The sequence below is a fragment of the Urocampus carinirostris genome, chromosome 3 (genome assembly GCF_059441175.1).
Source record: "Urocampus carinirostris isolate Australia breed hairy pipefish chromosome 3, RoL_Ucar_1.0, whole genome shotgun sequence".
Taxonomy (NCBI): domain Eukaryota; kingdom Metazoa; phylum Chordata; class Actinopteri; order Syngnathiformes; family Syngnathidae; genus Urocampus; species Urocampus carinirostris.
Genome location: NC_142351.1, coordinates 24,332,951 through 24,359,230, shown reverse-complemented (window position 1 = coordinate 24,359,230; position 26,280 = coordinate 24,332,951). Strand labels below are relative to the sequence as shown.

The following is a 26,280-nucleotide window of genomic DNA, read 5'->3' as shown; positions in this document are numbered from 1 at the left end:
AGAAACGTAACACAATTGGGTCCGGTTTCCATTCTGGTCCTGATATTAACACTTTAAGAAGAGCTAAAAGTGTTTCCCCCCGATAGCAAGTGTCAAAACAGCTGCCTACTGGCATTGCTTTTTAGCACATTTTCTGCCAAATGAAAGTTTTTTAAAAATTCAAGGATAATTAGAATTTACAGCATTGTAAATTAAATGAATGTAAGGAAATTCATCACAGTCATGTAACCGATTCACTGTTTCGGATGTTTATATTTTTCTAGCGGTATTGAACTGTTTACCACCGTGGGTGATTATATGTTTCAAAATTTTTCAATTCAACGGTATGAATGAAAGAACATTTTGTTTTTGTGGAACCTATACTTGCAAACCATAGTAATAGTAATAGGGAGCAGTTTTCTTCAAATGGCAATGTTGCATCACTTTGAAGTAATAAGAGCATATAGATCATGAATTGTTATTTGCATTGCTTAATATCTTATTTTTATTATGTTTAAGCCCTTTTGTTTTTTTGTTATTACTCAAGTTTGGTTGCCCCATGATGAGGCCTAGCCTGTCACGGACACATACTGTATATGCATTGCATAAGAAGATTGTGTGTCAGAGTAATTAGTAGAATGTGCATGTAATTGCCATGAGATCAAATGAATAATTATTGACCCTCTGAGCCAACACCACTCACTCCATAATGGTGCAAGCCAAAATAGGTTACTTTATATTAAACACCAATTCTGTTTTATTTTTCTGTTTCTGATGTCAAAGCCAATCTTGCAAAGACCAGAAGAGTCTCGATTTTTTTCCTACAAGTAGGAGAAAATCTTATTTTCAAAATGGTTCAATCTTTGTCTCATACATTATTCTTTGGTTCTTATAAAATGATCATTCAACTTATACATTCCTCTAATTTTAGCATTTAATGCACACGAGGTTTGCAAGGGCAGGTGCTGAAGTCTATGGCAACTGTCATAGGGTAGCAGGCGGGGTACACCGTTAACTTGCTTCCGGCTGATCACAACTCCAATCCAGATTTTTAAAGCGGATGTACAGGCATTAGGAAGTAAAGACTCCTTATATAATGTCTGGGAAAAAAAGCAAAGTTTTGCCTGAAGGACGTTTGACCTTCAATTTAAATCTACATTGATGAACAGTCTATCATTTAAGGTAGCGCTTCAAATTTGTGTTCCTATAGGCTAAGAGACATAGACCGTCAGTGTTTTCAGTGTCCCCCAGGCTTTGAGCTCAGTAATGGCCGTATGTTGCTTTTTATGGGTGCTAAAATAAAAAATAAAACAACAATGACATGACTGCCGAGGGCCCTGACAAAATAGTTAGCTGGAGTGCAAACCTTAGGGCGTAAACAGTACTGCACTGAGTAAGACTGGGTCATGGCTCTCTGAATTTAACACCTCACGCAGCCCAAATGGTTAGGTCTTTCAGCGTCTGGGATTTTGAACTACTCAGGAGGTATCAATGCTACCTGCAAACCTAAGTCCCCCCACCATGCAAACCCCCCTCAGTCAAAACCACACCTGATGGGCATTTTGGTGTTTTTAAAGCAGATGTGATTTCCTCAAGGATCAGCATGCATTGCCATAGAGCTGTCCTTGGTTCATTTTCCCACTGGCCGGTCGCACGGGGAAGCTCAAAATAACTTTGCCTGCTCAGTTGCTGCACTCTAAAGTGAAGGTTATGAGGTTGTCTGCAGCATATCTAGACCCTGTTTGTAAAGTTTCAGATCTGGATAAATACATGTGGATGCCACACGTATATGATATTACTGTATTGTAGAAGAAGACATCTTCATTTTGGGCTCAAATAAACGCTTCACATTGTGAGTGGGCTTTTGTAGCTCAACATCACCCCCTGGTGGGGCTCTACATCAGCTAGCAGATATCCTGACTTAGATATATGGAATTCTAAGCACAAAAACATATTATTTTAAAAATAAATGCTTGGAGGGGGGAAACAACATGCAAAATATTACCTATATTTTTATTTAGCATATTTTTTTGCATCTTAGGGGACAACGGTTTTAGTGAGATATATAAATTAAAATATAGATTAAAAACGTATGCATATCAGGTTCACTAGAAATCATACTAGTGATACATTTCGAACCTTTTCAAAAAGGAAGGATGCTCATTATACAGCTAAATTTTTGGTCAAATCCTTAGCCTTTTCAATTTAGTGTCCCCGCTTTGATTCATGTTTTACAATTTGCTTATAGCAGTTGTGCATGTCCCCAATAATCACATGAGTTTGCCACATGGAGATTAATCAAATTGCCCAATCATAAAATAAAGAGAGCAAAGGAGCAAACACAAATTCGGGGAGTATTGGATGTCTGCTAAAAGAGCATACCTTCCATTTCCTATCTTGCTTGCGTGATATCAATTCCACGGTTATTCAAAATACTACCAAGAACGCGTAAAAGCTTTCATTTTGGGGTTAGTGAGCCATATGTTTTCAGACTACGTGAAGACGTCACTTTTGCCCTTAATGTGCATCAGAACAAGCGGCTCCTACTGCCAGTCTCCATCCTCCACCTCCCTCCGTCCACTGTGATGGCATTCAGCCTCGTTAAGACGGGGACGTTCCACGGCAGAACCTTGCCAAATATAGGCCAAGTACTTGAGAGTCGGGAAAATACCTAAACCTGTGATCGCCTGGACTATACTCGTCACTGCTTCAACCAACGATGTTCAGGACGGATTAAAAAAAGAACTGGACCACATGTTCCGTTGGAAACATGGTGGTTTCCCTTCAAAACAATTAAGACAGTGACACCTATGGAGAAGTTACTCGACGCCTTCAGACACGCTGTCATGAACTTAGCCCGGAGCCCACGTCCACCGTCGAAACGCCACTTCCACGCATCCGTGGAACATCTTCCCTGGCGGGACCCGGAGCTAACTCAGTGCCCGAGCTAATATTAGCCTTCTACCGTATCCTCAACGATAGGAGATAACACAAACGTTGACGTCTAGTGGTTTGTTTCTTGAGTTTCTTTGTATTTTCAATTGCATGTCTAGTTCGACGACATCTTCGCCAGCACCTGCGCGCCACTTCAAAATGTTCGCCGGAGAAAAAAGAAAAAAAAAACACTCTCGCGCGCGTGCACAAGTAATAAGTAGCGAGTGGATGAATAATTTTATATTTCTCTTACCTTCCGGCTTGTTTTCGGCAGCCATTTCCCCTTCGCGCGCAACATCCTCCTCCTCCTCGCGAGCGAGCGACCGTGGGTACCACGCGCGTGCACGGCGAGGACAGCACGCGGAGGGAGAGAGTGGAGGAGCGGGCGGAGAGTCCGTCCGAAGCAGGCCAACTTACTATTGGCTGGCGGCTGCTGACTGACAACACTCACGCGCGAGCGCGTGTCCATACACCCAACTCGCCCACTCATCTCCTCTCTCTATCTGCGAGTGCGTGTATTAAAGCAGTGTTTCGCGACCTTTTTAGGTGACGTACCCCCGTGATTTGTTTTCAGCCAAGTACCCCGAAACAGCCTCTTTCAGTAAATAATACTTTAAAACTGTCACGTATGCAGAGGCGGACCCAAATGCATGGAAGCGAGAACGGCGACAGGTGTGCTCAATTTAGGTTGGTATTTATTAATAAAAAACAGGAACAGAAGACAAAAACAAAGCAGGTCTTAAAACAACTATAAAAGTCTTGAAACCATAAACATAACCAAACAAACTGAATAGGGTAACAAGGCAGGCTGAAGGTGGCATGGAAATGGCCCTGACCCAACCCCAGGTGCTGTCCAAACAGTCATTATAAAGGGTTAAGATAATCACTGTCAGGTGTTGGGAGATTGGGCACAGGTGAGTCCAGTTCCAAACATTAATTTACTCTTAACAAAATCACACTCTGGTATGATGAAATAAAAAAGAAAGAAAGAAAAAAAGAAAGAAAGATAAGGAAGAATGGAAGGAAGGAAGGACAGAAGGAAGGAAGGGTGAAGGGCAGGAGGTACGGATGATTGAAGATAGGAAGGAACGAAGGATGGAGGGCAGGCAGGAGATAAGAAAGAAAGAAAGAGAGGAAGAAAGAAAGAAAGGAAGGAAGGAAGGAAGGAAGGAAGGAAGGAAGGAAGGAAGGAAGGAAGGAAGGAAGGAAGGAAGGAAGGAAGGAAGGAAGGAAGGAAGGAAGGAAGGAAGGAAGGAAGGAAGGAAGGAAGGGAGGAAGGGAGGAAGGAAGGAAGGAAGGAAGGAGGGAGGGAAGGAAGGAAGGAAGGAAGGAGGGAGGGAGACACGGATGAATGAAGGAAGGAGGGAGGGAAGAGAGGAATGAAGGAAGGAGGGCGTGTGAGAAATAGGGAAGGACGGAAGGAAGGAAGACAGGAAGAAAGAGATGGAAAGAAGGAAAGAAGAAATAAGGAAAGAAAAAAGAGAAGCAAGCACAGCCCAAATTGGTGAAAGGAATCAACCAATCCACGACTTGGATCAATACCTGGTTGTTTTACATACAAAAAATATTGGGTTGTTTCAAAGTGGCACAGGTTTATGATTGTCATGATAATAATGATGATAGTAAAACAATGGCAACAACAAAAATAATAAATATGAAGATGTATGTCACTTTTGTATTGGAAAGTCAAATACACTTTACAGTGAATATTCCAAGGGCGTCAAAGTCAAATCGACAGAAGGCCAAATAAAAAAAATGGTCTGCAAGCGACTAATCAAATGATGAACATTTTGAAAATTGTGCATAGTGTCCAGAAAACTTAATTGAACCTACCAAAAACCTGACATATATATTTTCATTTGATCAGCTAAATAAAGCAATATTTTCTTATGGGTTTGTCAGTAATCTTGAATTTTCAACAGGCACAAGTGACCAATGTATTTCATGTAAAAATCCCCAAAACAGGAAGATTGAATGAAATACGTTTGTATTATTCAGGCCCAGTTCTGAGATCATTGGATCAGCCTTCCTGTGTAGAATTTGCATGTTCTCCCCGTGCTTGTGTGGGTTTCCTCCGGGCACTGCGGTTTTCCCCTACATTCCAAAGACAAGCATGTCAGGTTAATCGGCCAATTCAAATTGTCCCTAGGTGTGAATGAGCGAGTGAATGGTTGTTTGTCTCCGTGTCCCCTGCGACTGGCTAGCAACTACTTCAGGGTGTCCCCTCCCCACTGCCCAAAGATAGGTAGGATGGGCTCCAGCGCCCCTGCGACCCTACTGAGGATAAGATGTGCAGGCAATGGATGGATGGATATAATGAATATAGATCATCTGAGAGGGCCATAAAAAAACCTTCAGGTGGGCCGGTTGTAGCCCGCAGGCTTTGACTTTGACATAGGTGTGTTATTCATACACTGAAACATTATTTGGTGGCGCTAAATTACACAGCTACAGAACCCATTGATTGAAGTGTAGCTGCAAGTTTTCGCCTACTGCTCTTCCAACTTTTTGTTCATTTAAACGGAAAGAAAACACAACATTTAATTGCTATGTAACATTTTGGTCACGGAAGAAAATTTTAGGACCAAATTACCTTGGCGGTTACAATGTATTTGATTTAAGTGATTGCAGTGACGTATAACTCCAAAGCATTGGATGTCACCATTGAATAAATAATTTTGCTGTACTTGTTGTCACACAGTACTTAAAATCCATGTTGGGCAAAGAAACAGTGAAACAAGATCGAGAGTGTTACATGATAGTCTAAGTCTGTCAGTGGGGCTCCTAAAATACAATATTACCTGTACTGGTAGTAGGAATCCAACAAAGTAAACATGTAAAAAAAAAAATCTGCTGTAAAGAAGTGGCAAGTTGAACTAATCAAACGTTTAAGGTTTGGGAAAGCTTGTTCTTTAAAAGAAAAAAAAATCTGAGTTGCTGGAGGCAGCTTGACGGAGTCCAATGGGTGGAGCTCAATTGTTCCGCAATTCCATCCCACCATCCATTTTCAATCCAACTTCCTGTTCAGGGTCACGGCAGGGGCTGGATTTCGGCCCAGGTGACATAAGGCGAGGGTGGACCACACCCTGACTCTGTTTCCTTAACTAGATTGTTGGCAACATTAATGATCATGGATTGAATTTTAAGAGGTAGACGGAGATATGGATATTCATATCCCCTGTTTGTAAAGCTGCCCATTATGAAGACCCAGGCCCTGACGCCTTTTGTTTCTTTGTTTGTCTGTTTGTTTTTTAATTTTGTGTTTGGAAACTGAAAATCAGACATTTTGTAGTTTTGGTAAGGAAGAATAGAAATAATGTTCCACTGGCACCATGAATCTGGACAAAAAGACAAAACCCAGAAATTCGAAAATGTGATATGGAAGAGAACAAATCAATTATGTTGATAGAATAGAATTGTCTTAATTGTTGTTGATTACAATGTAGTGTACATTCTGAACAACCACATTAGACTTGTCACTCCAGGATGCCCATGTAACAAATGTTTTTTCAGTTTAGAAGACATGAAATGTATCATTATTGTTTACTGTACTTTTATCTTAAGGTCCAGGTAAGCTAGATACATTCTTGAGAATCATCATCTTTCTGGAGTCCTGATTGGTTTGGATCCATGTTTAATGTCTGTAAAAATTAACTCTTGACACACCCTTTACTTACAAAATGAGAAATTATCATTGATTAGTGGTCATATCCCTTGTTATATAAATTGAACACTTGTTTTTAGAACATTTGTTGAATTTAGTGCTATATTTTCACTTGAGACAATAAATTGATTGTTCAAAAATCAATTCCATCATAGAAACATAATTTTTAACAACAAGTCAATTATTCCGACCATTCCTAATCTGGATTGATCGCCAGTCCATCGTGGGTCAATTGATCCTAAACTGGTATAGCTTTTTGGTCCACTAGAGTACTAAATTTAACACCCTCTACCACCCTGGAGCCCATCCCAGCAATCATCGGGCAGTGGGCAGGGGACACCTTGAACTGGTTGCCAGCCAATCGCAGGGCACACAGGGACAGACAACTCGCTCGCTCATTCACACCTAGGGACAATTTGGACCGGCCAATCCACCTGAAATGCATGTCTTTGGAATGTGGGAGGAAACCGGAGTGCCCGGAGGAAACCCACGCAAGCGCGTGGAGAACATACAAGCTCCGCACAGTAAGTCCGGTAGCTGGATTTGAACCCACACAGGAGGTGCTCAGGACCTTAGAACTGTGCCGCGCTAACCACTGCGCCGCCGTGCTGCCCGAAATACAGTACATAGATATGAAAATTATCCCAATATCATCATGACATTGTGTGGATCTCTGAAAAGCTATACAAACCGATTTTTATGGGGTGTTTGTGAGAATTAGAAGCACCTGTCTATGGCCATACCACCCTGAGAACGCCGGATCTTGGGAAGCAAACAGGGTTGGGCCTGGTTAGTACTTGAATGGGAGACCGCCTGGGAATGCCCGGTGCTGTATATAGGTCTTTTAACGCACATTCTGCTGCGACAGCACTCACTGTACCCCTCAGTACGAGTTGGTGAAAATGAATTTCCCTGTGGGGAGCTATTAAATGGAATTGTTACTTCCGTATAATCCAGTCAGTGTGCTTTAAAGGTTATTTTTTACCATTGCTGTGGCGCAGCTATGCTTGACAATGGCGTGGCTACGTTAATAACTGCAAGCCATCTAATTACAGATCATCGAGCTTGATACACGTTGCTGTTGGCACTCTTGTCAAATATTGCATTTAAGGTCAGCCTTCATCCTACATTAAGAGGATGTGGGCCAACAGTGCTGAAATGAGCGGCGGGGTGGTGCTGAAAGGACAGCTCATCTGCTGCCTGCTTGCCTTGCACAAAAAAAGAAGAAAAATGTAGGGGGCATTATTGAAAAGACGGAATTTGCAAATGAGTGAAAGAACCAAGTGTTTATGTCGATATATTTATTTTGTTCAAATTGTACTTGCATTGGATATGTCTCATTGTCTCAAATGTATCCAGTAATATGAAAAAGGCATAAATTGAGTAGTTACACGACACGACAGCAAAAAAGTAAAACATGCTTAACTTTAAGCATTCAAATATATATATATATATATATATATATATATATATATATATATATATATATATATATATATATATAGAGAGAGAGAGAGAGAGAGAGAGAGAGAGAGAGAGAGAGAGAGAGAGAGAGAGAGAGCCTTTGAGACTCTTTGTGATTAAGGGCTATATAAATGAAAATAAATAAATAAAATGACTTGAGAGAGAGACAGAAAGAGAGAGAGAAAGAGAGAGGGGGGGGGGGGGGGGGCAGAGAGAGACAGGGAGAGAACTGAACCTCATTTAAGGCAGTGCTTCCCTACTGGTGGGTCGGTACCCAACAGTGGGTCACGGACCTGTTTTCAGTGGGCTTCTGCCTCGGTAAAAATTGCAAAAAAAATTAAAATAATCTGAAATCTAGTACACTCTTTAGCAGTAGATGTCAACACTGCCCTGCACATGTGATTTATACCCGCCATTTCAACCCACAGAAATGGTTGGTCTACTAAAATAATGTAATCTGTTCATCGCAGTTAATGGGAAACAGACCGCGATGGAATATGCAAAAAAAACTACCAAGTAGCTCCCCACACACACATTTTTGACCTGAGCTCAGCTATAGCCTGCTCACAGCAATAATTGACTGGAAATAATGGAACGCGGCCACGTGGGACTTGTTTATTTTAGGCGGAAAGAATGGGAAAAAAAGGGCCGCCACACACAACACCAATTTGGTCTCTCGGCCACCGCTGTCAGCAATAGTCGATTCGGGATAATCATTTCCGCACGGAAGACATTCATTTTACATGGAAAGAAAGAAAGAAAAATGGCCACCACACAGGACACAAATTTCCCATCACCGCCCCTGCTTTCAGCAATAATCGATTGGGTGTAATGGATCATGGACACTCGCAAAAAAGTGCCGTGTACTGGTCCCTGCTCGCAGCAATATTGGATTGGGGATTATGGATCGCAGCGCCACAAGTGCAGTTCACTTTTTGGTGGACACAAAAAGGCCCGACAAAAATATTGCACCTTCTCATTTCATATTTGTGCACGTTGAGTTTGTTTAAAATGGCTGAAGCTACTGAAATCACCCATTTTGTATTTCTTTAAAATGTGGGCAATCGATAACTGAAGGGAATAAACTACTTGAAGTCGTTTAGCTTTTGCTGGTCTTTTTTTAAACGGGCTGAGTGGTCAGCCCATCCACGGCACAGTTCTGAGATCATGGTTTCAAATTCAGCTAACAGCCTTCCTGTGCAGAGTTTGCATGTTCTCCCTGTGCTTGCTTGGGTTTCTTCCGGGCACTCCGGTTTCCCTCCACATTCCAAAAACATGCATGTCAGGTTTTTTTGGACAGTCCAATTTGTCCCCAGGTATGAAAGAGAGAGTCAGGTGTCTATCTATCTGTGTCCTGCAACTGTCTGGCCACCAGTTCAGGGTGTCCTCTGCCCACTGCCCGAAGATAGCTCGGACTGGCTCCACCACCCCCGATACCCTACTGAGAATAAATGGTGCAGATAATGGATGGATGGATATTCTACTTTCTCTGGTTAGATCTGCCTTTCATTCAGTGAATTTGAAAGTCGATTTTCTTTTTTATTCGGTTGTATCTTCTGAATGTGGTGTAATGGTGTGTCCTCAAATCAGACCAGTTGAGAACGGTTTGACTATTGACATCTGATTACGTAGAATAATCTGCTTTCCTACTACTTCCAGCACACGAGTTGGCGCCAGAGCGCGACAGCTAATGTGTAACTCTGTAATACCACGAAGAATAAAAGACCGGGGGAGTAAACATGGCGTCTTCCTTGGACGACGATGAGCTATCCAGTGATGATTATTATGCCTTACTCAATGTCCGTCGAGAGGTACATTATGTATTTTTATTTTCAAGTAAAAGCGAGTGCGTGCACTTTCATGCAATTCCCGGCGTCACCTCTCGCTGATACTGTAAATTAGCGCATGCTGCGAGGTTTCACATTAGCCAAACGGCTAACTTGTGACCCTCGACATTGATTCCTGTCGCATGGAAACTTTTTCATGACCACAAATTAGTTATCGGTCGGTGTTTTTTGTTGTTGTCGTTTTTTTTAAATCTGTCCGTCCGCTTAAAGCGCAGGTGTCATCACTTCCAATGTAATTTTAGCAGTTTGGCAGTATTTAGATTATTTGTTTGTAGCTCTGATTATAGGGCTAGTTGCTTGTGCTATCACTGTTGACTACACTTGGATTTACTTGCAGTTGATTAGATTACATCGTGGTGTCAGGCGATCGAGGGCTCATGGGAGGTTTCATTTAGCACTATTTTTCCTGCTCAAGACAGTGTGCCAATATGCAGCAGTTCAGTTTGTAACCGGACGTAAACATACATACCCGTTCTGAAAATATCTATTGGAAAACTAACTTTTCAGTTGTCTAATGAGCTAGGCAAAGTCCTTCAAATTTTACTTGGAATCGTAATTGAATTAATTCAACGTTAAAATGAACAGTCATTGACTTGAAATGGAGAGCGGAGACCTTGAAGACTTTTTGAGGATCAATCTCCTAAATAATTTTGGGTGTTTCTTCTCAGGTTATAGATGTTATCTAAATAAATTAATCCCTAAATTCATTCTGCTTATTCTCACCAGGGTCACAGCGTTATCTAAGCTCTCAAATCAAATATAATAATCCAACCAATTGCCTTTAGTCCATTATCTTCTGCTTATCTGGGGTCAGGTCGCGGGTGATGAGCCTCAACAGGGAAGCCTAGACCTCCCTATCTCCAGCCACTTCACAATAGGATAGAGAAGCAGGTTTAAAGCTCAATTATTCTGGACAGCCTAGAGATATTGTCTAGTCTTGGGCCGTCCATCAGGCCTCTTGCCAGTGAAACATGCCTAAAACACCTCTTGAGGCAGGTGTCCAGGAGGCATCCTTACCAGATGCCCGAGCCACCTCGGCTGATTCCTCTTAACACGGAGGAGCAGCGGCTCTACATGTAGTTCCTCCTGGATGGCGGAGCTCCTCACAATATATCTAAGGAAGTATCCAGCCACCCCGTAGAGAAAAAATATTTCAGCTGCTTGTATCCGGTATCTTGTTCTTTAGATCATGACCCTCAGCTTCTAACCACAGGTGAGGTTAGGAACTTAGATTTGTAAATCGAGAGCTTTGCCTTTTGGCTCAGATCCTCCTTTACCACAACTGACCGATACAAGGTCTGCATGACAGCATAAGCTTCACCAAGCAGTCTGTGGGTATCCCGTTCCATCATCCACTCACTCTTAAACATGACCTCGAGATTCTTGAACTCCTTCTCTTGGGGCACGATCTCATCCCCAACCCGGAAAGAGCATGCCACCCTTTTCCGGCTGAGACCTATGGTCTCGGATTTGGAGTTGCTGATATTCATGTTTAAACGTCATACTTATTTTCATACTTATCTGCTCTGCCATGCTCAAGGCAACACAGGACGAGTTGAAAGCGGCTTACAGGCGGTTATGCATGTTATACCATCCGGACAAACATCGTGATCCAGAACTCAAACGACAGGCAGAGCAGCTTTTTAACCTTGTACATGAAGCTTACGAAGGTAATGTGCTGCATGTTGCCATTTGAATAACAGATAAGACACATCAGCAGTCATTTAGTGTTTGTTGCTAATGTTTGTTTTGTATTTACTTGTTTTAAGTGCTTAGTGATCCACAGGCACGAGCTATTTATGACATCTATGGCAAGCGTGGACTTGATGTTGACGGATGGGAGGTAAGTCGAGTGAGATGTTTTTCTTTCAGGTGAAAAGTGAAACATCCATATTTTTTAAACTAGACCTCAAATAGTTTCAGCGACAGACTGCTGTCACTGTCTTGTACTACGGACAGACTGAAGAGATCTTTTCTTCCTCATGCCATGAGGCTCTTTAACTCCACCCGGCAGAGTAAAGGCCCACATTAAACCACACCACCTACATTGGATATTACCGAATCTTACTGCAATATGTATTCTGTGTATCACTATTTAGTTACTCTATACAACACGCTACAGTGGGCATTTGCACGTCACACTGGGTATTTGTATATTGTATTCTTTTGGCTTTATTATTGTACTGTTCTCAGCTCAGGGATGCTGCTGGAAATGTGAATTTCCCTTAGGGGATGAATAAAGTATCTATCTATCTATCAAAATCCCCCCAAAATATCTGTTTAGCACTTGTAAGATTAATTGCAACTCAACGTGCTCTATAAATGAAATTCCCTTCCCCCCACTGAATAACCTAGAACACCAATTACTCAGACACCCAGAAAAGATAAGATAAAATAAGTAAAAAAAAAAAACACTAGCAAAACAGTTCTAGAGATGTTCACTAGGTTTCTCAGTCAATTAAATATGATGGGTTAATCTCCTGTATCAAAACTTGCACTGATATCCTGAAGCACCAGAACGAAAGTTTATTCACATCAATAGTGTGCCTCATATAATTTAAAATTGGTGTCTCTCTACTGTAATTTATCCTAAAACCAGACTGACATTTCTCTAAAATGTTGTTCTCTTCTTAAAACGAATACAATTGAAAACATTTTTTTGGTCAAATATCTTGCTTAAAATGGTACTTATGTAAAATACTCAATGTATAGACCGCATCTTCAAGAGGAGCCACACCCCTGCATTGGCTGTGAATACAAAATTGTCTATATTAAAATATGTTCCTCAAAGAATCCATAAAATGTCTTTAAGTGAGAGGTGGGAATTGGTTCTGAAAGGCAGCTTGTTAACTTTGGAGAAAACCAAACCACGTGTCCTTGCAATAACCAAAGCAAAACCTTCCAGTGTCTGCTTAGGTAAAACTGATGGACCAACTTTTTATAAAACTTTCATTTTGACCGACTATATGGGTAGACCCTTTTTGATTCATTTTACTTCGAAGTGGTCTGCAAAGTCCTCACAAAAAGCACATTTTAGTTCCAGTGGGCACTTGGTAAAATCCATTTTAGTTAAAGGTATTAAGTGGAGAAAAGTAATATTGAATTATTTTTGTAGTCTATGATAACATTTTAAATGTTTCTCTTGCCTGTTTGGGTGTTTTATTGTTGGTTTTCTTTTGCTGACTGAATGTTTTCCAGTTTGCTGGATGGTTACTTTTCCTCCACCTTCTCTCAACAATATTGCATTGTCTTTTGAGTTTTTTGAACATATTATTTCTTTTATATTTTACCTAGCATTATGCTTACCAAGAGGGAGCTGACATGACTGTCCACCATCTTTTTGCTAAGGATACTCAAAACCCTTGTGAAAGGCTGGGCAAAAGAAAAAAAAATAGAAGAAAATGGTGCGGATTGGTCTCTCAGTCCCCATAGTTTGTAATCTGTGTTTTTGGTCGTACTACATATCACGGCAACATCTACTGGTCAAATATTACACACTTGGTTTTGGAAGCTCCTAGACTGAAATGCATCAAGGGGGTTTCTTTTCTGCCAACAGACTGATGAAAAATGCAGAGGCCAATATTTGCAAATATGTAGAATACCTGCTCAGATAAATGGTCCGGCCCACTACAGGTTTAATCTATTGTTGATGCATAAATAATGATTTGTGTATTTGCGTTGTCTTTTAGTTTACCAAATGTATATATAGTTTTTGTAAGGAAATATATTTGTAAGTAAATAAAATGCCGTTTTACTTTACCTTGATAAAAAAATGCCTCCATTGCCGTACCTTTTATACCGTGACACTGATTGATTAAATGGGATTTTTAATCTTGCGTGTGCATTTATCAGGACAAATATTTTTTAGATACTGTTTTTGTTCATTCAGATTCAGATCTACTTTATTGTCATTCTAGTACACGTGTATACAGAACGAAATGTCGATACATCTGACCCGCACAGTTTCCTTGAATGTACAGATATAAGTAAAAGTTGTATTGTATTATGGCTACGTATAGTATTTTACCATAGTGCCGATAGTGCAAGAGGAGTAGCTAACCAGATGTGCAAAATGGGCAGTCAGGTTAACAAGTCAGGTAAACAGTAACATTAACACTATCATTGTGATACAAGTCAAACTTCAACTTGTCTGATGCCTATTGAGATTTTAAAAAGATAAGTTTCCTAAACAATGAAAACTGTTTTTGTGTACCAAGCCAGAATTGTACAGTAGTTATGCTTTTTATCCAGGTGGTTGAAAAAAGAAGAACTCCTGCAGAGATCCGAGAAGAGTACGAGCATCTTCAAAAGGAGCGTGAGGAGAGGAGACTTCAGCAAAGGACCAACCCCAAGGTACTTTTGATGTGGACGACAAACACCATATGGAATTATTTTGACGAAATGTCCTTTCTACTTTTTCTTCTAAAAGTTGTTTCCCGTGTATCTGATACCAAGTCAGCGGTCTCTTCTCTCCCCTCTATTCAAAGGGAACAATTAGTGTGGGGATTGACGCCACAGACCTCTTCGACCGGTATGAGGAAGACTATGAGGACATGGTTGGAAGCGGCATCCCACAAGTGGAAATCAACAAGATGCACATATCACAATCTATAGAGGTTGCACATTATGTCATATTGACTTGAACTGATTTCTATCAGATAGTGTGTGTTTATGTGTAATCAACTCTGCTTTTGTGTTCCTCTGCAGGCTCCTCTAACCACAAATGACACAGCCATTTTGTCTGGTTCTTTGTCCACGCACAATGGGAACGGAGGTGGAACTATTAACTTGGCCTTGAGGAGAGTCACCTCAGCTCAGGGCTGGGGGGAGGTATGTTGCCTAGAATTGTGCAGTACTCTGTCATGTAATTGGACATTTCATGAAGAAATAACAAACATTCTAATCTTGAAGCACTCGTATGACAAAATATCCTCACATATACTAAAAAAGATGATTATTTTAACCACAAGCTACCAAGCTACTTTAAGAATGTCTAATATCGTCTGATCTCATAAGTTGAGAGACTGCCTTGGGAATACCTGTTGTTTGGCTGAGTCCGATCAGGAGGTTTATCCTTCGATTGGTAACCGTGGAAATCTGTTTTACCTAAACAAATGGCCTGGAGAGGAATGGCTGCCGACAGTTTACATTTGCCTATGACACACTACAGGAGGTGGTGCCCAGTGACCCCATGACGTGACATTGCACTTGGCTGTTGGAAAAAGTCCAAGCGCAAGAGAGAGAATCATTGGTGTTCTGCGTTTAACGCAATGCCTTTTATCAAATATGATTGGCTTACTACATGTGCACATCACAAAATGTTATTTTCAGCAAATTCTAGCGTTTGTATGGGTGCTTGAAATCTTTGAAAACTCTTGAATTTTAATGTTGTGTTTTCAAAGATTGAAAAGTGTGAACATTTTGGCAGAAGATCTTGTAAATGGGTGAAATTGTTCCCATGTTTCACAACAAGTCTGCTTAAACATGACACCATCACTGCTCTTTGGTGGTTCCAATTTGCCATTGCATGTCTTCTTCCTTCATGATTAACGACAGCTGATTTAGTTTGTATAGCATTGTCCTTTGAAGCGTCATCGCCCCCTATGTGTTTCGTTCATATGTGAATAGCAAATATATTTCTGGATCTGCAAAATATCTGCATTTCATCTTTTAATGGTACGGGAGAGAATGGAAAATTGACTTTGAAAACCATTAGAAGTTCTTGAATTTGTCCATTAAAAAGGTGTACAAACCCTGAAATTGGCTTGTTTCACGAAACAAAGCGCGTCGTTTTTGGCAATTTGCAAAATATTTAAATTTAAATAATCGTAGAAAAGTGATTATAAAGACAAGTAAGCACTTGGTAGGGGTTGCACAGAACACTGTTGAACTGAAACTTAAGTTACTGTGGATGCAATGCACTGTCCACTTTTCGACTTTTGAGGCAATTGTATTATAGGTTGTATCTGCTGGACCTTGTTTATAAAACATCTTCAGTTTTTGTCTTTGTCAAGTTTGCTTATGTAGAGGAGGTTGACAACCTTTATAAACTGATCGTTCATACTAATTAAATCCATTTTTTTTTCTTGGGCTCTGTAGGTTGCAGATAAATTTCATGTTACTAAAAATTAATTTGCAAATATTTTTTTCAACTTGATGTGATATGGTCATCCTGTACTTCGACTCAGGCCAAAAAAGGCAGGGGGCGACCAAATAAAAATATGTAGCTGCATCAATAAGAAAGTTAGAACTGCAATATTTGCCCTATTCCGGGTTTTTTAGATCTTAAAAATGTAACCAGCAAGATGCAGGGGACTGTTTATAACTTTTCAATCACGACACTATACTATTGCCCTTCCAGTAATGAACCAGACGGGTCTAAATATCACATGGCAAAAAGTAGTAGAATATAAAACATGTTAATCATTTTTTTTATTTTAATTTGTGACGGTTACTTTGAATTCTCGGCTCACTGTGGCCAGACACAATGTATTTATGCTAAAACTGATATGTTGCACTTGAGCTTTGACAAAAATGTTTTTGAATTATCATTTAAATGCTATTCAGTCATTTCAAACATTAATAATCATTAAAACATCACAGCTAGGTTAAAGGAGATGTACATAATTTGGAACTTTGTCACTCTGCCGCTATCTTCTGGCTTAAAGTCATAATTGCAGCCATGGCTAATTCATGATGCACTTGCAACTATGTGCATTTCTCCAACTTTTTAAATTTTTTTAAACAGGCTATGTTTTACTTCCACTATTTACATGCTACACTTACAAATAAAAAGAAAAAAAAATCTGCAGGAACGATAATGATGTCGCTCTCCAGCACTCCCCCAACACCCCATTCTTCCTACCCAAAGTGTTCCGCCCAGAACAGATCCGTTGAATATAGGATAGAAGCAGATAGGCGGAAAATCAAGCATAAGGGCTCTTTTTACTTAATTCAGCATTGTTAACACATCCTTGAAAATATTTAACTTAATATTCTAAGTTCACCCCCATTTTAATCAAAAATCAGAATGTATTTGTAAATCACTTTTCAGGCAGTGAAGTAACACTCAAAGTTCTGCAAAAAACAGTTTATGATAAGGAAAATAAAATCTAATTTTTTCCACCCAACAACCTGGAACAACAAATACAGACACTGCCCGACCTACGAACGATTTAGGTTCCGGACGATCGTTTCGTCAGTTGAATTGGTTCGTATGTTGCTTCAGTGCTATATTTTGTATGTTTAAGGTTTGTATAAGTAACCTGTATTGTTTTGTACTAAAAAATAATGAAAAATATGCTCTATAAAGATAAATAAAGTGAGCTTTTACTTACTTTTGGGACTATTGAACTATTGGGATTAAAGCAGAACCAACCTACCTGGTGACTCCAACAACACACACTAAACCAAAGTATAATAATAATAATAATAATAATTTCCTTTGTATTGTCATTCTTTGTAACAATGTACACAGAACGAAATGTCGATACACCTGACCCGTTGTAGCGAGCCGATGCAGCCGCAGCCAACAGAGGGCGCCGCCATTTTACCAATGTTATAAGTCTTAGGTATGACTCGGCCGAGGCGCGAACCAGCGACCTCCCAGTCTCAAAGCGGGCGCCCTAAGTTTCAAAGTAAAATTCATCAATTGATTCGGTATTTTTAAGGGAAACAAGAAGACTTTGGTTGTGTAAATGCACGGATGAAGTTAGTAAACCGGGCCATGATCCATTGACAGTTGGGCTATGTTTTTAGGGTTCAATAAAAAACAAATTGCTCTGGGTTTTGCTCACATGGAACCATACAGAATGCTTCGTGTGTGTAAAATACTCAAAAATTATATTGAGTAGCTTATAACAATACTTGCCATGTTGACACATGTACTGTTTGTGCACACAGATTGAGCTTGGCGCCGGGGACACGCACGGGCCTCTGTTTGGAATGAAAATATTCCGAAATCTGACACCACGCTTGTAAGCTTAGAGAAGATGATCAACGATCTACCGAGATATAAATTGTGAGTATCTGGTTTCTCTGTGCCACCTCAGATTTGTGACCGCACAATGTGGACTCCAGTTTTCTTCCCGGGGTGTGCGTCCCGGCATCACCACGGTGCTGGCCCGAAACCTTGACAAGAACACAATGGGTTATCTGCAGTGGCGATGGGGGATTCACTCCTCCATGAACACCAGCATTGTCAGAGACACCAAAAGCAGCCATTTTTCCTGCGCTGTGCAGGTCTGAGGCTAGCACATTCCGTGTGTCACCACTATTAAATCCAAATTTACTTCTCTGCAATGAACCCCAGTGTTTTTTTATTCTTGCAGCTCGGCATTCCACACACTTTTATGATGGTGAGCTACCAGTACAAGTTCCAGGATGAAGACCAGACAAAAATTAAGGGCTCAATAAAGTCAGTTGTGGGCAAAAGGATTCAGGTTAATTTCATTGTTTGGAGTTGTTTTACATTTGTGTTTGTGTCACAGGTCAGGCTTTTTTGGGACAGTTCTTGAGTACGGCGCAGAGAGAAAAATCAGCCGACACAGCATTTTGGGGGCCACGGTCAGCGTCGGAGTACCTCAAGGTGTCTCGCTCAAGGTGAAGTAAGTACTGCTTTTTTTTTTTTTTTTTTTTATTCCACTGTGGCAGTTCATTGCCATTCCCAAAATGCAGATGGTTAATTTAGGAATAGGTCTTTTTTCGAAAACAAAATCCTTATATTATAAATTCAGGGACACGCTTTAAATGTATTATTCATGTTTTAAGATAATTGCTGTTAGCAAACTGCAAGGGCAAATAAATATGCCGTGCCGAATTGTGGTTGTGGTGTTGATGCGTTTTCACAATTTCAATTTCCCTGACTTTTTTTAAGAAGGGGCTATATATGAGCTCAGTGACACACCCTGGCCCTTGTCTGTGTTGTCCCTGCCTTAACGTAGAACCTTAATTGGGAGTATTTTGTGCAACTCTTTCTTTACGCAAACAGACACATGTATTTTGTGTTGGGAAGTTAGCTCCAGTACGCACCTATGCCTTTTTTTACAGTACCTTGTTGTCAGCTATGAGTGCAAGTCCTGTAGAAAACGTTTTATATATAGATATATGCATACAATTTTTACAGAAAATGCATGTAAACAGCCCATGTGTGGAATAATGGTTTCTTATATTTGGCCATGAGTAAGTGTATGTCATGGAAATAAGGAAGATGAGGGAGGGGTTTGAGATTGTAGGGGTAATTAAAAATGATGGCCATATTGAGGACAAGGGTTTAGTTCTGTCATTGATAATTTGGTGTGAGCACATTGCTGGGATATTTTTCTTGTGCCTGTTTTTGATGCCTGTTTTTTGTTAATTATTGAAATGTTGCAGGTTTGTTAACAACCTGGTTGTACCAAATACAGATCCCATTTATTTTTCACTATTTAAAATATTTCTTTTGTGCCCAGGGTTTGTACGGGTGCTTGAAATCCTTGACAATGCTTGAAATTTAATGTTGTTTTTTTTTTTTTTGGATTTGAAAAGTGCTTGTAAATGCTTGATATTGTTGACATTTCTCTCAACAAGTCTGCCCAAAAATTACGCCAACACAACTCTCAGTGGCTTCGCTTTGCAATTGCATTTCTTCTTCCCCCTTAAATAACGGCAGTTGCCTAAGAGTCCAGGTCCATGGTGCACCTAAACAGGGCACTATGAAATGTGAATTAGTGCAATGATTACATATCAATTATGGACATTCATTGAGGGCTATGTTACTACATAATACTCAGTTATTTTTACCCAGCATCTATATAGGGAGAGACTTGTACAAAAAACATTTTCAACTTACTTAAGATCTAAAAATTATTTGTCCTAATAAATGCACACGCAAGATTAAAAATCCCATTTATACTGTAAATAGCAAATATATTTGTGTCTCTGCAAATTACTTGATTCACACCGGATTTTTTTCTTTTACTTGTACTGGCAAAATGGGAAAATCATTTAAAACTCCTTAAAAAGTGCCTGAATTTGGCCATGAAAAAGGTGTACAAACCTTTTGTGCAACTGAATCGAAAAAGGTTTACTTCTCATTACCATGTTGAAAGATAAATACACTCTTGCTATACTGATTTATTACATTTATTCCCTTTTATTTTTGGGATTGTATAACTTTAGCGTCCCCAAAATAACAATTTTCTGTGTTATTTTAAAACATCACAGTTTATTTGCCTGTCTATAAATAATTAACTGTTAATCTCTCTGCAGGCTAAACAGAGCCAGCCAAACGTATTTGTTCCCTATTCACCTAACTGACCAACTCCTGCCAAGTGCTGTATTTTACGCCACAGTTGGACCGCTTGTTCTCTACCTCGCCATGCACCAGCTCATTATTCGGCCATACGTGCGGGCTCAGAAGGAACAGTAAGAGATTCTCTTTTTACTTACTACAAGGAAAGTTGCTGGAGGAGCAACCACATGTATTATCGCAAAGGTTTTTAAATTTAATTTCTATGTTTTAACAGAGACTTGGAGAAGAAGCGTGAAAGTTCAGCCTCTAACATAGCCAAAAAGAAAAAGGAGGCAGAGGCAGCGGTAAGTGCTTGGAGCTGCCGTGGTTTTAGACAGAAAATGTTTGAAGGTTGAGTTAACAGCGATGCAGAGATGGAATGATAACAAAAGTCCAAGTGATTTCATTAGTGCATGAAATCCATCTAATCTCACATTCAGTTTTTGTGTTTTCCTTTTCCCACATGTGAAGGTCTTGCTCATGCAAGAGTCTGTGCGGAGGATTATCGAAGCTGAGGAGTCTCGAATGGGTAAGCTGAGAAAATATCTTTTGTGATGTTTCTTTAACATCCTGGGAAATTATTCAATACTTATGACTTAAAAAATCCCGACATTTTGATTTGAATCGTTTTATGCGCAATATGCAAAGCTTCTAATTGTAATTCACTGCTATTTTTGCAGCAGCGCGGGCAGCCTCATAAAAAGGTGTCCTTATTTTGAAAGGGAATATTGGTGTCTTAATCTGGGGCAATCCTTTGATTAGAACGGCTGCTTTTAAGATAGGCACACATGTAAAATATGTAAGTTCACCTTCTCATCTTTCACTTAAGATCTCCACAAAGTGCCACTCAAGTTTTGTTGTACAGTAATCCCTTGTTTTTCGTGGGGGTTGCTTTTCCATAAAAATCCATCAATAATCAAAACCCACGAAGTAGAAACATGTATTGATTTATTAGATATCAGTAACTCATAATACATACTGGAACAAAATAACAACTCCAGATCTCCAAATTAAAACACAGAATACAGAATTTCGGTTGAATTATACCAGTGTTTTTTCAACCTTTTTTGAGCCAGGGCATGTTTTTTACATTGGAAAAATTTTGCGGCACGCCACTAACCAAAAATATTATAAACTGACACTGAACAGTATGTTTTAATTACAATATAATTTATAATACCCCCAGATTTTACAGCACGGACACTAGACAATGACATATTTGTCGAAAATGGTTCATAAACGTTTTTTAAATTTTTAAATTTTAAAAAGTGGCATTGGATAATTTCTCACGGCACACTAGTGTGTCACGGCACAATGGTTAAAAATCACTGATTTATACAATAGTACAACACAATTGGAAGACTTTCAGTGTAAGAAAGGAATTTAGAGAGTGGCTGGCTAGCTGCTTAGTAGCATCGGGGCTCCCCTGATTGGGTCAGGTCCCATTTATGCCTAAAATACAAGGGTCTCAAATGTAGCGGTTTTCCACGAGTTGTAGCACTAGATCCACTGTTTTATGAGTATTGGGTATGGCATTGGTGAGATACAAGCCCGACAGGGGATGCTTGTGAGAGTTGTTACATAGCCGCAACAATAACCCGGACCTCTGGACCAGTGATCACTTAGTCGCAGACCAGATTACAATCAACAGAGCACCCGCTGGGTATCAGCATTTCTTTCCGCTCTTCATACTTTTCTCAGAGTCCGATTTAATTGATGATTTTTTTTTAAATGTAGAGCGTTGCTACAATACTAGCTGTCCCCATGCTTCGCAGTTTGTTTTGGTTGGACCCTTTGATTTGTGCGCCCTCCCTGGTTTTTAACTGACAGCATGAATCAGCCTGTTGCGGTCGCGCTAACCCAACACACAAACACATAGTCCCCGGCGACCTGCCCCTGGGATAGCATCTGCTCTGTGTTGTCTGCTTCAGAACACAATCCACGATATGTTTATCAATGACAATTAAGACAATTTAATTCAAAATCTGCAAAGTTTCGAAACTGAAAAGTAAACCTCGATACAGCAAGGGATTACTCAATCATTAGTAGTCAAACTAACAGAATTTTCCCATCACTGTGTTTTCCTTTTTTTTTCGAACAATGAAATTATGTTCTACTTATTCTTGGTAAGCACTTAGAAGCTTTCAAACTTAAGGGCAAAAATAATTTGAATTATTTTTAGTTTGGTTATGGTTAACCTGCCATTGTCCGTGAAACCAGGTCTCATCATCCTCAATGCCTGGTATGGCAAGTTTGTGACGGACAACAGCAAAAAGCACGAAAGAGCCAAGGTGATTGATGTGAGCGTGCCACTGCAGTGTCTGGTCAAAGATTCCAAACTCATCCTCACTGATGCTGTCAAGGTACGGGACCAAAGTTATGACTTCATTCGAAAACTAACAGACCTTTTAGACTAAGCAGAAAAAGCTGATGGGTATCCACTGACAGGGTTCATACAGGTCCTTCAAATCCTTGGAAATGCTTGAATTTATAGGTGTATTTTCAAGGACTGAAAAGTTCATGAATTTTGGGTGAAGTGCTTGTAAATGCTTAAAATTGTAACCATGTTTCTCAACAAGCCTGCTTGGAAATGACATTGACGCTGCTCTCTGGTTGTTTAGCCTAGCCATTGCATTTCTTCTCTCGTGATTAATTGCAGCTGGCAAGCGTCATCTATGGTTCACACCCAGGTGGACAGGTGCATGCAACGCATAAAAAGGGCACTGTCAAATGTGTATTAGTGCAAGGATTACTTATCAATTATGGACATTTAGCATGGGTTATGACAAAAAAAAATTGAGGTAGGGTTTTCCAGTGGTAAATTGTCATGAGAAGAACTTCTTTACATAAAAACAAATACATTAGTCTTTTACTCAAAATCTAAAAATCATATGTCTTGATAAATGCACATGCGAGATTAAAAATCGCATCTAGGAGAAATATTTGTAGCTCTGCAAAATACATGATTCACACTAGATTTTTTTCTTTTACTGATACTGGAGAAATTGGAAAAACGGCTTGAAAAGTCTTTAAAAAGTGCTTGAATTTGGCCATGAAAAGGGTGTTGGAACCCTGCACTTAACGTTGACTTTTAATGTGTTGGAATAAAAGGTAGGGTTTGGCTTATTGAGTGATGTTCGTGTCAGCAATTTTAGAGTTTGCAATTACTTTTTTGTATCATACTTATACATAAGTGGAAACTTTCACACAATACTATAAATATTTTCTAAAACCCATATCAGAACAGCGTTTTGTTGTCTATTTTATCCAATATGCCCTTTGGTATTTATTTTGTCATCTTTCATTTTAGTCGGGCCTCCCAGGTTTCTACGATCCTTGCGTGGGGGAGGAAAAGAGCTTGAAGGTGCTATATCAGTTCCGAGGCGTCATGCATCAAGTCTTGTCGGGAGACTCGGAACCACTCAGGATACCAAAGCAATGTGAGTCCCCCCCTTTTGATTAAATCCAACAATCTCATCAATATGTTTTGATGCAGTGAAGCATTTAAATCCGTGTGCTTTTTTTCCACTTTGCAGCTCACAGAATTGATACAGACACATAGGAGTTCCTAGGTGGACCAAAGATTAAAAGACACATCCATCTGCTGGTATAGAAGACTGATTCATCTTTTTTTAGATACAAAAGTGGTCCCAGCCTCCAAAAAGGATTGCTCTATATTGGGTCCTTATACAAACCAGTATGACATGCAAAAATGTAAATAAATAATGACAAACTAATTCCGTGATAACAGGCTCTGCGCAAAATGTACTGAATTTGCGGGTTACCATTTTCTGAGATTTTAAGTCTCCTCGGTGTATTTTTACTCGAGTTAAGGCGTGTCTTATGATCAGTCTTTTTGATCAATTCTTTGACATTTGCAGTGCCTCTGTGATTGAAAACACAATTGCATATGATTGTTTGCCATAATATTAAAATCTATCTTGTCATGGTTACTTGAATTGTGTGTCCTTTTTTGTCAGTATAAATTACTCTCTGTGTTGATTTTAACAGGGAAGAAGCACGTTATTTTTCTATATCCCCCCACAAGTCGTTTGAAGTTCAAGATATCCATAGTCTAAATTATTATTCCCAAATAATAATACAAACTGTATTTGTATGAATTGTTATTATATGTCATATTTGTTGGTATTATTACATAAATTTTCTAGGAACGGCACTCCATACATTTGAGGATGCCACAAAAAGGCACTTATCCCAACTATCGGCACTACAAAGCCGCACTTTTTACACGCAACCGAGGGAGCAAGTGCTAAGTAAACTACGGCCTGCAGGCCACATGCGTTCCAGCAAGCTTCTTAATCCGGCCTTCCGAATGAAAAGAATACAATACTCAAAAAAAAAAGTTTTATATATATATATAAATCCCTACCTTGGTCATATCTCTCAAGAGGGGTGACCGACAGCAAGACAAACGCATACAATAACAAAGAAAAAGGGGAAAAAAAATAGCAAAAAAACACACAAAAATGTTGGGACCCAAATGCCTAAACACCTAAACAAGTTAGGCACCGAAGTTGGTCATGCTTTCGTCCCTCCAGATGAAACGGGACACGAGAAAGCGGCCATGTCAGGGTGGCACAACACACTCTTTAGTTCAACAGGAGGGCCCGACAGCTTTCACTGGTTTATCCCTGCCGCATAATACAGGTGCCCTGCCCATCTCTTAGAAAGCATCCAAACATCCTACTATCCTTTTACAACACATCTCCACTCATTCCTATCACCAACAAGAGCTCTTGCTTCCACTAGATTTAGACCTCTTTCTTGCAGTGCACTCATAACACCATTCATCCACGTCAATTGCGGCCTTCCTCCTGGTCTCCTTCCATTGACTTCTGCTCTGTAGATCTTCTTCAACATTTTCTCCTCATCCATCCTCTCCATGTGTCCAAACCAACGGGAGTACTCTCTTATCAACACACTTGCTCAGTTCCACGACTACTCCAGTTTTGTCCCTCACAATTTCATTTCTCAATCTATCCAATCTTGTCACTCCTAACATACTTCTCAAACACTTCATCTCAAAAACATTTAATTCCCTTCTTAAATCTGCGTTCAGGCTCCAAGCCTCTGCACTATACAACACAGTCGGCACAATCACACTCTCATACAGTCCCATCTTAACATCCATACTCATACTCTTGTTGCTCATCACTCTCCTCGGAGCACCCAAAACCTTGCTTCCTTGATTCACTCCATATATATATATATATATATATATATATATATATATATTAGTACTACTAATAAAAATGTAGGTTTTCTTTTTAAGGTACCAGATTATCTCCATTGTCCCTTTGTGCGTCTACTACAAAAACACTACAGAATGAATACAAAACTTGATATCCAATTTAGTGCTCAAAACAAAGACATAAAAATGTTTTTTTGCTTTCATTACGAAAAGGATAAAATGTACTAAAATTGTTCACGGATCCCTAAGGTCGTTGGGGCACCATTTTCTTTGGTGTGTTTTGGGTGAGTACAGCCTGGCAGTGCTCATCCTCCTCCAGGACTTTTTTCTTTTGTTAGAGGTTAGCTCCCCTACATGAAATTAAAAGTATTGGTTACCAGTAGCAAGAGAGGGCTCCTGATCTGACTCGCATACAGCACTTTCATCATCTGGTCTCTTGTTTTTCGGTTTAAACAACATCCCACTCTTCAGAGATGAGCCGGAACTCAGCATTGACTGGCAGCAGCATGTGACAATACTGACCTTGGGGGGAAACTATTTTGTTACAAGATTTTTAGCATCACATTGTATCATTTATGGATTTCATATTTTATACTACTTAGTAATATATAATAAAGAAGCACTACTCCAGTAGTACTATTGTACAGAAATACTACTCCAGTAGTACTATTGTACACAAATTCTATTTCATAAATACTACAAACGTACCACTACATAAATGCTACGAAATACTTCAGTAATACTACAAAAATGTGACTGAAAACTACTCAAATGCAGTATGACTGTAATGCAAAACGACTACTACAGAAATACTACAGAAATGCTTTGATAGCGATACTATGAAAAAGTTTCTACAGCAGAATTATCAAAATACATCGACAGTAAACTAAAATTCTACAAAAAACAACTA

General features: G+C 39.7%; 2 protein-coding genes across 6 annotated transcripts in view; one reads left to right on the top strand and one right to left on the bottom strand.

Moving 5' to 3' along the window:
• Positions 1-3,730, bottom strand: part of camta1a (calmodulin binding transcription activator 1a) — a 517,270-nt gene extending 513,540 nt beyond the window's left edge. For all 5 annotated transcript variants that reach the window (XM_088331228.1, XM_088331227.1, XM_088331229.1 and 2 more), the window contains exon 1: positions 3,167-3,730. In XM_088331228.1, coding sequence (XP_088187354.1) covers positions 3,167-3,191 — 25 coding nt within the window. In that variant the 5' untranslated portion in view covers positions 3,192-3,730. The remainder of the gene's footprint in view (positions 1-3,166) is intronic.
• Positions 3,731-9,708: 5,978 nt separating this feature from the next.
• On the top strand, positions 9,709-24,111 carry dnajc11a (DnaJ (Hsp40) homolog, subfamily C, member 11a). Its single transcript, XM_088331207.1, has 16 exons — positions 9,709-9,852; positions 11,429-11,558; positions 11,658-11,731; positions 14,140-14,241; positions 14,376-14,504; positions 14,596-14,718; positions 17,791-17,864; positions 17,940-18,129; positions 18,219-18,304; positions 18,378-18,494; positions 20,137-20,292; positions 20,394-20,463; positions 20,630-20,687; positions 22,379-22,521; positions 23,469-23,598; positions 23,695-24,111. The coding sequence occupies exons 1-16, from the start codon at positions 9,781-9,783 to the stop codon at positions 23,718-23,720; spliced, it is 1,680 nt and encodes a 559-aa protein (XP_088187333.1). The 5' UTR covers positions 9,709-9,780; the 3' UTR covers positions 23,721-24,111.
• The last annotated feature ends 2,169 nt before the right edge of the window (positions 24,112-26,280 follow it).